Below are 14,076 nucleotides of genomic sequence, written 5' to 3' on the forward strand. Positions count from 1 at the left end.
TATTTCTATACAATCTTATCACAAACTTTATAGTTTTAAACTTTAAGTTATTACAATTTATGTTATCTGACCTATGTTTGGAATATTAGTTTGTGTTCCCATTATTGAATTACACCTTATCCTAATATATAGTTATATTAAATTTTTACTTTGTATCATTAGAATACAAAAACAATGTTTAAAAAGATTGATCCAAATAAACCATAAAGAAATAAATTTTACAATATTAATCCATTTTACATATAGAAAATATTTGTTAATAACTGATGTTAACATCATAGTTATCATAGTTAGTAAATATAAATAAACATATTAAGATATTTTACCATGTCTGTTTATTACTCTTTATTATACACCTAAATATTTTGAGTTAGATTATACATTAATTAATAGAAATTACAAAAAATGTAAATCGGAAAAGTGACTCATATATCTGTCTTCTTCATACTGTTCGCCTATATCTATCTAAGCTTAATATAAATTATAAAATGTTTGCCTCATTTTACAATTTCAACGTTAAAAAATTATTAATTTTGACTTAATTTTTATTGTATGCACCATAAATTAATTGAACAAGTTTTTTTTTATAAAGAATTTTTTTTTGAGTTGTTGTTTTTTTTTCTTATTTTTAATTTTAATTTTTGCCTGTATCTGTTTTTCATTGATATCTGTTGCATGAATGATAATTAACATTACTGTTGATTTTCAGTATAGAATCTGATGTCTAATTCGTATACAAACATGTTTTTGTAGGTTTATAGTATTCCTGTGCCGTCTACATGGATTTATACATTAAGGTTCAGTTGAACAAAAAAATCAGGCAAAGTGTTTTGCTTGGAACATAGAGGCGTCGTTGATATTGCCAAGGAGTCTGAGCAAATGTTAAGTTATATAATTTTCTTACACTCCTCGGCAATGTCAACGACTCCTAAAAAAAGTTCCTTCGAATCTCTCTGACTGATACCTTCATCGACATATTGTTTCTTTTTCTCATCACAGATTTCCTATATGTTCATCTCAATACTTAACCGCCATGTTTTCATTATATATGTAAAATTGTTTCTAATTTAATGTTTCAAACGTTAACTTCAATTGAAGGTTCCCTTTTTTTTTGTTCACCAGCAGACATCCAAATACAAGCATCGGTAAGTATATTGCACCTCTCTTTCAAATTTTTATAATTTATTATATATAACCACAATATAGTTATTTGCTTTTTATGTTCTATTTAAATGATTCGATTATACATTAATAACAAAAACTGTACATATAAAAAGTGATTCATATAAATGTCTTCTTCATACTGTTCAATCATATCTATATATCTTTGTCTATCTATATATATATACTCAATACAATAAGTAAAATAGGTTTATTTATTTTTAGAAACAATATGTTATTTTTTAGGAATGGTGATTACTGTATTATTTACTTATATAAATTCCGTAAATTTTGTTTAGGTTACTAATGATACACTTAAAATATTCTTTTATTTTTGGATAGAAGTTTCAAATTGATTTTATCAATAATAATTCGTTATTATTTTTTTTTAAAGAAAATTCAAAGTCATACTATCCATATTCATTTTTTTAGTAATTTTTTTGTATTGATTTAGAAGATGTTGTTGATTGGATCTTGATTGATGTTTGCTGATGCTGATATTGAGTCTTGCTGCTTGATTATTCAAAATTTGTCAATTTTATTATAATTGATTGTTTCCTTATATACATTTTCATTTTGGTACTATAAATATTATTTCAAAACTTCATCCATTTCCGCATTGTGTCATTCATATTACTCCATTATTTGGTTACGTTCTAATTTTTCATCCTACATTTTTATAGAACCATATTATAATCTTCTTTGACTTCTTTGATTTAAAAGATTTCTTATAAACTATTTCTGTATTTCGAAATTTTTTATGCATTTTTTTTTACTTAGATTCATATTCTTTAGTTATCTTGATTCGTATATTGAAATACGTTTTATGTCGTCTGATAGATATAATGGAAAACCATAACATTACCATGTTCAGAGCTGTTGATGCCTTTCAAGAGCGGTTTTCTGTCAAGGTTAGGGTGATCAGGGTTTGGGAACACCCTGAAAGGAGGAATCCCAGTCAGTTATACTCATTTGACATGATTCTAATGGACGAAGAGGTATATTTATTTTATTTTTATCAAATTTTAAATATATATATGATTTTTTTTTTAAAATGTATACTTTATTAAGTATAATTTTCATACGTTATACAGGGGACAAAGATGGAGGCAACATGCTTGAATAGAGTTTTACCACAATTTCGCCCGTCATTAGTTGAAAAGAAATGTTTGATTATCAGGAATCCAACTATAGGTTTTAATAACTCTACGTACAGGTATGTTGACAATCAAAATAGGCTATGTTTCCAGGGGACAACCGAAGTTATTCCATGTGAGGATATTGGTGGATCACCGTATGGTTTTGATTTCTTGAGTTTTTCTGACCTCTTGAACAGTAATCGTATTTCAAACTCTACAGTAGGTATGTATGTTATAGTATTATTTAAAAAGATGTTACTCTTTTTTTAATTAACATTTTTTATTTTCATTCTGTGGCGTCTTCTTAGTGATGTATTTTTTATTTTGTTGTAGATGTTATTGGTTATTTGGTTCGATCATTTTCTAAAGAGACTGTAACTAACAAATTAACTGGAAAGCAGGCTGTTAAGGTTACTATAGAGATATCTGATCTGGAGTAAGCAATTAACCCTTATCTTAAAATCCAGTATACATATTATTGTTACAATTAATATGTTTGTATATTTTTTTACCATACTTATATAATGAAAATTATCCAACTTTATTTTTACCATGTTATTATTATTAATTTGATTAATTTGATTAATTACTTAGGGGTCGGACGGTATTTCTTACTCTGTGGGATCAATACTGTGATAAGGTTTTGTCGTTTTTTGAGAGTATCAAGGGAAAAAATATTCATGCAATCATTATATTGCAGTTTGGCAAGGTCAAGTGGTGGAATGGTTTGTTTTCTTTCTTTAATAACATTTTTTTAATTAAAATCTGATTTATTTTATATATTTATTATCCCTAACATACAACTGTTTATTTATAGGGGTTGCGTATGTAAACAATTCATACACTGTTAGTCGTCTTTTTTGCAATCATGATTGTCCTGAAGTCGATGAGTTCAGAAACCGGTATGATAAAAAAAAACTGTACACATTATTTCTTATCTATCATATATATTTAAGTATTATCCATATTATGATGAATGTATAAGTTAAAAAACTTTACATTTTTATTTTTTCTATTCAATAGTTTGTTAGAAAATTCTATTGAAGTCAGTGAATCCACGAGCCTTGGTTCCATCGCCAAATCTGTTGAAGAGGAAATCTTGCAAAGCAAAGACTTTATGAATATTTGTGATGTTTTTTCGCTTAAGATGGTATCATTTTTTTGATAATTTAAAACTTTTTAGTGAAACTTTAGTTTATATTCTTTTATGTTGTCATATACATATGCAGGTTTCCAAGGTAATTATTCTTGGTAATATACTGGGTGTTTACAAAGATGAAGGATGGTTCTATGAGGGTTGCAATAGATGTAACAAGAAGATCAACAAAGTTGTTAATCTGAGTGAGGACAACCAGGAATCAGGTTCTGCTGTTACAAAGGAGGTTCTTACCTGTGTATCTGATCGTTGTGCTTTTAAAACTATAACTTCTTCACTCAAGTAAGACAATAGACCTTTTGAACCCTCAAAATTTTTAAGTATAACATTTGTTTTGATTTTAAAATATGTATTTATGCTATCAATAGGTTTAAGATTCAACTTAGAGTTCAAGACCCATCAGCTTCTGTTACACTTACTTTGTTTGATCGTGAAGCACGGAAGTTGTTAGGAAAGTCTGTTGATGATATTCTTAATGCTAACCCAGAATTTGTAAGTTTTATTTTTTTTATTAAAATTTTTTATGTTTTGTATGTACAAAAAGTTTAATAAAAAATGATAAAATATTTTACTATTTTTCAGCGTTCTGATTCCATGAAGATTCCTGCTGAAGTTGACACATTGGTTGGCCAGACTGCTGCTTTTAAAATTGATGTTACTGGCTACGTCTTGAAGTATAACATACATAAGTACGGTATACTGAAGCTGACTGTGGATCCTAACGTTATATCTGTTCTTCAAGAGAAGCAATCCTCTTCACAGATAACTGTATGTAATATAAATTTTTTTTACCTTATTGATGTACGTTTAAAATATTTTACTTTCCTGTAGTTTATATTTTTTTTATATGAACAAAATATGCAGTCTTCTCAAAATATGTCTCTCAATGTTGATGCTTCAGAATTTGACTCTCAGACATCTGATGGTTTCAAGGTATTCGTGTCAGATTTTGTTTTCTTCCTCTTTCTTTTATTATATATATGTTAATTTATGATATGCAATTGTAACCTGTTACATTTGTCTTTTCTTAGAACTCTGCTTCCAAAAGAATCGAAAACACTACTCCTGTCTCTAACATGGCGAGCACCGTTTCACCTGTTTCATTGGATCTCACTGATACTCCTGATTCCATGTTAGCTAAGGATGAAGTGAAGCGAAACTTGGTCCAAGTCTACGATGTTGAAGAAGATTCTCACACATCTGCAACGAAGATCCAAAAGACTGGAGAGGTTCAGGATTTCAACAGTGCGGAGAAGAGGAAACTCTTAATTCCTAAAGTTGAGAAATAGTTTTCAAGTTTTCTTAACATTAAGATATTTGGTGACTTTTGAGAATTTGGTTTTTGTTGATGTCGTCTAAAACAATTTATTGTTTGAATTCGTGGTTTGGATTTATGGTTTTTATTTAATGGTACGGACAATACATGTTTTGAATTTCCAAAGTTGTGATACTTGGTTTCGAGTAATAATTTTTATTTTTATGTACCTGTTTTTTTAATTTCCTTAACACTATTTCTTCAGGACAATACATGTTTTGAATTTAAAAAGTTGTGATATTTGGTATCGAGTAATAATTGTCAACAAGTGTGTACCTGTTTTTTTTATAATAATTATTGTTTATTTCTTTTTTCTTTTTTACATTTCAGTTAACATTAATTAATAGTATATGCGTATTTTGTATGTGGTTTTTATTATAACAAATCATTTGTGTTAGAACATTTATTATGATAACAACTATCCAAATTTTACAATCTGTATAAAAAACAAATAACATTTTTTTAAGTATATTTTTTTTCATGAATTTATGGTGTCCGTTATTAGTTACTAAAAAATAATTTTTTAAATATGGTCATGTTTGCTAATTATAGAAAGCATACCTATCGGATATGTGATTTTGCTACATTCCATATGTATTTATGATCCAACTAATAAGTTATTTAAAAAACTGCTAATTACCTTTAATGTATATTTCTTAAATTAAGGGTACACCATAATGAATTATTTCTTAATTACTATCAATTAAATTTATATCCATATTTAAGGTTATTTCCTTTTCACCAATTGAATACACTCTCATCTATTCTTATTTATATGTACCTCATTTCATCTCACCACAAAGAACATCATCATCGAATTTGACAAAGTATGAAATAGTGTTCTATTATGCTTACCGGTTTCATGTGATATAAGGTACGTGTTCTATCCTCATTATACATTTTCTTTATCTATGTGTATATTTATATATTATTTATTATATATTATATATGTTATATATAAACTTATGTCCAACAATATATGACAACTAATTACAGTTTGCATTTTAGAAAATGTCTCATATTCGTAAAGGTTCATCCGCATCAGATAAAGATTTACGTAACATAAATGTTACTTCAGGAACTCCTTTGTCTGATATATCTAACTGTATGTTCTATAATTTTTTTTTTAAGATATTATTATTTCAATTATCGTTTCAGTTCATTTCATTGTTTTACTAATTCATATATCATCTCAGTTGATACATGCAGCAACATTGACAAAATTGAAGCTGTCGAAAGAACAAAAGCTAGAAGAATATATGGAAACAATAAAAGATTCAATACATCCTCATCGCAGACTCAAGCCACACTAAATTATTCAACTCATAATAATAAAGAAAATGTAACTTCATCCACATCTACCTTCTATAACAGATCATTATGTACGCCTGGTATAAACATCAATTTTTCGTCTGGTATATCATATTCGGAAACTCATAATACGTATCTTCCTTTTTCAACAAATCCTTCACATGATATTTCCAATGGTATTTTCAAATCTATACTACTTACTTTATTACAAAAATTTATATTTATATAAATTTAACTAATTTACATGTCATTTGAGTTTCTATACTTGATGTAGACAAGGATGAGGCTGCAAAAAGAAGGAAGGCTAGACGTATAATCTTGAATAGCAAAAGATTGAATAAAAATTCAACACAGACTCAATCGTCACTAACCTCTTATACGCCAAGTAAAGAGAATATTAGTCCGAACACTACTTTTACGTTGAATAAATCACCTTTTAGCGTCCTCTCAAGTATCAATGTCTCTTCTGCTTCATCTAATTTCAATTCAGGTAAGGCGCGAGTAATGTTGTTCTTAACATATTATGTAATAAAGTTTGTTTTCTTATATCATCAAGTGTTTTATAAACCATAACAACTTTATATCCCTCAAATTTTACTAATTCATGTCATTTATGTACATTAATTTTAATTTACTTACCAATATTATTATCAAGCTTTTTAATATATAGTTAACGAAATTATATAATTTTTTAATTATGTTTTTATTATATGATTTTATAGCATTTGTTATAATAATTTTTATAGGAAACATTGCATCTTCCAGTGGTATTCCAAGAAACATTACAAGCAACTCAGCATCAGTCATGATACCTTCTTCGTGTACTACAATTCCACCAAATACTGTTATAGCATCAGACGAACCTTCACCATTGATAAGAATGTCATCAGGAAAGCGGAAATTAGTAAGAAAACGACGAAACTTAACACCTATACCTATTATTGATTTGACAACAGATGATGATAACGAGGTTGCAGATATAATTGATCAACATTTAAAAGGTGTTTCAAAAGGTATAGTTAATCTTCTTTTATTTAATACTGCTTCAATGATTTATTTTCATATTGTTTTTTATCAACAAAGATTTATTATTTTTAATAACACTAATCTTTTAACTGCAATAAACAAATGTACAGACTACTTGGATCATGGTGACCAGATTATCGTGTGTCGAACGTGTAGCGCAAAGCTATGGAAAGCAGAGGCGGATAGGGGAGAACAGAAGCGAAATAAACCTAACTATTTCCTTTGCTGTGCATACGGCAAAGTTTTGTTACCTGATTTTAAGCAGCCTCCTGAAATTTTGAAAGATCTATATGTTGGCGTCAGTGCGAAGAGCAAATTCTTTTTAAAAAACATTCGTCGTTATAATTCTATGTTCTCATTTACATCCATGGGAGGAAGGATTGACAAAACTATCAACCGTGGAAATGCACCTTATGTCTTTCGATTAAGTGGTCAAAATTATCATACTATTGGGAGTCTATTACCTGATGACGGAAAGGAGCCAAAATTCAGCCAGTTGTATATATACGACACAGATAATGAAATATTTAATCGACAAAATGCAGTTGGGTATGTATTAATTTCATAGTGTTTATAATTACCTATAATTGTCGATTTATTTTAAATGATATTAATGTTAGTAATACATATATAATTGCTATTAATCCATATATTTTCTTACTTTTATAGGGGGTCAAACACTTCTTTTACAATAGTTGAGTCAGCTTTTGATGTTCAGATCATTGAGGAACTTACACTTATGTTAGACACTCACAACGCTTTGGTTAAAATTTATCGACAAGCTAGAAATTCTTTAAACGAAAACCCTTACATCGACTTGAAGCTTTGTCTAATTGGTAAAAGATCCAAAGATGGTAGGACATATAACCTTCCTGAAGCTTCTGAAGTTGCTGCATTAGTTATTGGAGATCTGACTCAAGCTGTTGAGAATCGTGATATAGTAGTAAAAACAAGATCTGGTCGGATTGAGCGCATAAGTGAATTACATCCTTCTTATCTTTCTCTACAATACCCTCTTTTATTTCCATACGGAGAAGATATGTACAGGGTTGACATTCTTCATAGAGGTCTCAATCCAGACACGAACAGCAAACGTCCAATGTGTACTATGCGTGAGTTCTTTGCTTATAGACTACAAGATCGTGTCGATAAGTTTTCTTTGATTCATAATGCAAAAAGACTTTTCCAACAATTTGTTGTTGATGCTTACACTATGATTGAGAGTGAAAGGTTGTTTTACATACGGCGACAACAAACTCATTTGAGGTCAGAAACTGTTCAGAATATTCAGAATGCAAGTAATGCTGGAAAAAAAGATATGTCAAAAATTGGAACACGTATATTTATTCCATCTTCCTTCACTGGCGGTTCTCGATATATGATGCAAAATTACTTAGATGCAATGTCTTTGTGCAAATGGTTTGGGTATCCAGATTTTTTCATCACTATTACGTGTAATCCAAAATGGCCGGAGGTGCAAAGGTTTTTAAAAGATACAACGATAAGGCCTGAAGATAGACCGGACATTTTGTGTCGAATTTTCAAGATAAAACTAGATGCCATAACAAAAGAATTGAAAGAAGGCAAGTTGCTCGGTAGAGTTAATTCTGGTATGTTTATTTATACGATAACATTTAAAGGCTACTATTTTTAAATAACGTTACGTTTTTTTTATTAGTATTATTATTATTAATATATATTTAATGTTCATAATATAAGTTACTTAATTGTTCTAATTTATTATATGTTTTTTGTTGTACTCTGTAGTTGTCTATACTGTTGAGTTTCAAAAACGCGGACTTCCTCATGCACACATATGTGTTTTCATGCATTCTGACAGCAAGATTCTATCTGTTGACCAACTAGATCCAATCATTTCTGCCGAAATTCCAGACATAGTCGAGGATCCAGAGTTATATAAACTTGTGGCAGACTACATGATTCATGGTCCGTGTGGTCCTCTCAATATGAATTGTCCTTGCATGATCGATCGTAAGTGTTCCAAGAAGTTTCCTAAGAAATTTGTTAACGAAACATGTTTGGATAAAAAAGGATTTCCAGTTTATCGTCGAAGGGATTCTGGCCTATCTGTTGTTAAATCACGTGTGAACGTAGACAATAGATATGTTGTTCCATATAGTAAAGTTTTGTTAAAAAGATACCAGGCGCATATTAACGTTGAATGGTGCAATCAAGTTGGTTCTATCAAATATTTGTTCAAGTACATTAACAAAGGCCCAGATAGAACTACTCTTAGAGTTGTTGAAAGTGGAAATCAGGATGAGCAGGAACCTGTAGTCGATGAGATAGAAAAGTATTATGATTGCCGGTATATTTCTGCATGCGAATCTGTTTGGAGAATCTTTTCATATGATATTCATTATCGATATCCCGCAGTTATTCGATTGCCGTTCCATTTACCTGGTCAGCAAAACGTAGTATATGGCGCAGACGATGACATTGACGATGTTCTTAACAAACCATCTGTTGCTTCTACTATGTTCTTATCTTGGATGAAGTGTAACGAAAAATTACCGGAGGCACGTAATCTTACTTATGTTGAGTTTCCATCAAAGTATGTTTTTAAATTAAGAACTCGCAGTTGGGATATAAGGAAACGACATCCTTCAATCGGTAGGATTCACTCGGTCTTTCCTTCAGCTGGTGAAGCATACTACCTCAGAATATTATTGAACAAAGTAAAGGGACCAAAATCTTTTGAAGATATTCGTACTGTAAATGGTACTTTGTATCCAACTTTCAGGGACGCATGCTATGCGCTAGGGCTTTTGGACGATGATAACGAGTACATTGAAGCTATAAAAGAAGCTAATTTGTCTGGAAGTGCTACTTATCTACGTACGTTATTTGGAACAATGCTGATGTCTGGTAGTTTGTCTAGACCTGATTTTGTATGGGAGAAAACATGGACGTATTTATCGGATGACATTTTATATAGACAAGAAAAACATTTGAATGTTGATGGTATGTCTTTTTTTTTTAAATTTTGCATGTTATCTAATATTCAATTAATATATTTATTAAATTAAATATTTTTTGTTGATAATGTTTTTATTTGAATGAAATAAAGAAAACTTCATTTGTACAAAATTTTTTTTGTTATTTACCCTTCAACTTCTTTTATGTATATTTACCAAAATATACTTTAATATTCGAAACTACGAATTATTGTATTATGAAATACATCTTCAATTATGTTTGCAGGTTTAAATTATTCTGACGAAGAAATAAAGAATTTGGCGTTGTTAGAGATTGAGAAGTTCTTACTTCGTAATAATTCATCTCTGAGGAACTATTCAAATATGCCTTATCCTGATGATGAGTCTATTTCTTCGTCTAATAATCGATTGATCAACGAGGAGTTATCTTATTTCCAAAATACCATGGAAGATGAGTTGAATAATATGTTACTACTTTTAACAGATGAGCAACGTAATGTTTTTGATCAGATTATGGAATCTGTTAGAACAAACAAAGGTGGTGTCTTTTTTGTTTACGGATATGGTGGCACCGGTAAGACCTTTCTTTGGAAGACATTGTCGGCAGCAATTCGAAGTAAGTCTGAAATTGTTTTAAATGTTGCTTCAAGCGGTATAGCTTCTTTGCTACTTTCTGGAGGTCGAACAGCCCATTCTCGATTTTCCATCCCCCTGAATCTAAATGAGGATTCTCTTTGCCGCATGAAGCCTGGATCTGAACTTGCGTGTCTTTTAAAAAAAACACAACTTATTATATGGGATGAGGCTCCTATGATTCATAAACATGCCTTTGAAGCATTGGATAGAACCTTAAAAGATATATTGATGCCTGATTGTTCAAATAGCGAAGCTTTACCATTTGGAGGAAAGGTAATTGTATTTGGTGGTGACTTTAGACAGATTCTTCCTGTTGTTCCTAATGGCTCTAGACAGGATATCGTGAATGCTTCTCTGAGTTCGTCATATATATGGAATAAATGCAAGTTACTTAGGCTAACAAAAAACATGAGGCTTACTGTTGGCATGAATCATGGTGATATTGACAAGACAAAAGAGTTTGCTAAATGGCTTTTGGATATTGGCGAGGGAAAACTTGGTGGTCGCAACGACGGAGAAGCTCTTATTGATATACCTCAAGAACTGTTGATTACTGAGTCCACTAACCCTATTGGTAATCTGATCAACTTTGTGTATCCGTCAATACTTGAATCGTTCAATGATCCAAATTATTTCCAGGAAAGAGCCATACTTGCTCCTAAGAACGACGTTGTTCACGAGATAAATGATACCTTATTAGCAATGTTTCCTGGTGATCATAAAGAGTATCTAAGTTCAGATTCCATCTGCCAATCGGAGAATGTAACTGACCATATTCGACACAATGTTTACCCCCCCGATGTTCTAAATGGTCTTAAGGTTTCAGGAATGCCGAATCATAAATTGGTTTTAAAAGTTGGTGTTCCTATCATGCTGTTACGTAACCTTGATCAGAAAAACGGTCTGTGCAATGGTACAAGATTACAAGTTGTAAAACTTGGTGATCGGATTATTGAAGCCAAAGTGATTTCTGGTAATAATATTGGTACTAGAACTTTTATACCAAGGATCAATCTTTCCCCCTCTGACAAACGAATACCTTTCAAGCTACAAAGAAGGCAATTCCCGATAGCTGTATGTTTTGCAATGACGATAAATAAAAGTCAGGGACAGTCTTTATCTAAGGTTGGTTTGTTTCTAAAGCAGCCTGTTTTCACTCACGGACAACTATATGTTGCAGTTTCAAGAGTCAAAAGCATTGATGGTTTAAGGATGTTAATATTAGATGTTGAGGGAAACGTTACTAATAAGACTACAAATGTTGTATACAAAGAGATATTTTCAAATTTATAGTTTTGATTCTAAGATTAATTATTTTAATATTAATATCCAACTGTCATATTTTTTATTCCTTTACTCCGATATTTATATTTCCATTTTACTTTATATTTTTTATACATTTCATTTGTAATATATATCACATACCACTTATAAAAATAATCATAACCACATATAAACAAACACAAGTTAGTTTGTAAATATAAAAATTTAAACATTGAAAACCAACAAGTACTTATGCATGATACCAACTGTTAGTTACATTAAAATTTATGGTACCGAATTAGATGATATAATAGTAGTTGTCTTAAACCATAAACTACATACTAACAAAATAAAACATCAAAACCACATAAACTTTGTCCAAAAAAGAGTAAACCAAACAACATCATCACAAAACAGTTATCATTTGTTCAACACAAACACCTTCATCATTAGATTACCTGTTATCATGCATTAACCCCATCCACATTTGATAAGATCAGGAGATTTGATGAACTTACAAATGTGAAATGCAGTCTATCACCCAAACAAAGTCCATTCTCCTTCATGAACATCGGCCAACCTTCAATTGCATACCTTATAGCATTTCCATTCTTTTGGCGCCTAACATTCATTTTGATTGTTTTTCCCTTCATGTTCCTCACGTTTAACTTATGAGATTTATTTCGGAATCCCGCTGCTCTTACAACATTAGCAGGCATTCGCTGCATGCAAATCCGTATTTAAGAATTCATTCAGCCATATTCATTTTAAAATATTTCAGTCTATGATTTTTATGTCAAAAAATACGTACCATGCGGTTTTCTCCTTTCATTGTGAAATCATACTTTCCAATTTTCTCAACAGTAGTTGTTTTTGCAACAACTTTCCCTTCAACCTCCGCTATCTTTAATCCATGATCATCCCTCTTTCTTTTTTCCTTTACCTTTTTTTTAACACATACATTATATTTAGAATAAAATCTAAGTTAATAATAAATGTTGGTCACTAAATATTGTTTATTTTTGATAAACGTACCATCCGTTTCCGAGTTATCTCTCCATCTGTTGAGACCGTTTCCATTTCAAATTCTGTCCTGCATATCAGCTCCTTACTGACCTCCGCATGACAATATGCCTCTACATGTTTACCTTTTTTCGTAACCTATTAACATAAAAGAAAAAAACATATTAAGACAATATTCCTCTACATGTTTTCCTATACATGTTGAGACCTTTTCCATTTCAAATTATACCTTTGAGTTTTCTTTTCCAGCACTGTTCTTAATCACTTCCTGTTTTTTACTAATTTCATGAATCTGTGTATCATATTTAATAAAATTACAACATCTGATTTAAATGTATTTTAATCTACATAAATATAAGGTTACTACCTCCGAAATCATCTCATCTGTGGAGTCATCATCATCATCACCGAAACTCTGTTATACAATAAGATATTATCAAAAGAGACGTAATTATTACTAAAGTGTTTAACTTTAAGCTGTTTATACTTACAAAGTTGACGGTTTTGTAGTATGTGTCTTTCGCTATCTCCATCAGAGACTCATCATCACTTTCTTCTTTTTTATTCAAAACAACTTCAACTCCTCGACGATAAATCTTTATCTCAAATTTTTTGCTTTCCGTATTCCTCAACAACATTATATCATCATCTTCTATCCCAAGATCATCAAATAGTTTCGGACAACCTTTCGTGAAAACATAATGATCATTTATTTTCTCCCTCTCAACTTTCCAAATCTGACCTGCTGCACATATGTTATAATAATCGTTGACTGTCGTGTGAGAGTAACATTTTGTAACATAAGCTTCGGGAATCACCTGAAAAGTTTAGTACCATTTTACTCTCAATTATATATGTATATCATTTATTTTACAACTATAAAGAAAAACAGATTAATATATAAATGTATACGTACTATTATTTTTAGAATGCCGTAACGGTTTACTGTTACGAAAGATTCACCACATATGTTGTTGACGAAACAATCAATGTGAATATCTTTATCTTTCAATATCCTTAAGCGCAACAATGTCTGTTTTTCCAACTGAAGATCCCTTACGACATTTTTCCAACCATCAGTTATAA

The 14,076-nt window shown here is 30.4% G+C and overlaps 1 protein-coding gene across 1 annotated transcript; it reads left to right on the top strand.

The window, feature by feature from the left end:
- Window positions 1-5,782: 5,782 nt before the first annotated feature.
- Window positions 5,783-11,997, top strand: LOC110933980. The gene is made up of 8 exons (XM_035989485.1): window positions 5,783-5,876; window positions 5,968-6,258; window positions 6,357-6,572; window positions 6,829-7,095; window positions 7,219-7,657; window positions 7,778-8,718; window positions 8,876-10,093; window positions 10,334-11,997. Exons 1-8 carry the CDS (start codon window positions 5,783-5,785, stop codon window positions 11,995-11,997), a joined length of 5,130 nt encoding a protein of 1,709 aa, XP_035845378.1.
- The last annotated feature ends 2,079 nt before the right edge of the window (window positions 11,998-14,076 follow it).

The sequence above is a fragment of the Helianthus annuus genome, chromosome 4 (assembly GCF_002127325.2).
Source record: "Helianthus annuus cultivar XRQ/B chromosome 4, HanXRQr2.0-SUNRISE, whole genome shotgun sequence".
In the NCBI taxonomy this organism is placed as follows: Eukaryota; Viridiplantae; Streptophyta; class Magnoliopsida; order Asterales; family Asteraceae; genus Helianthus; species Helianthus annuus.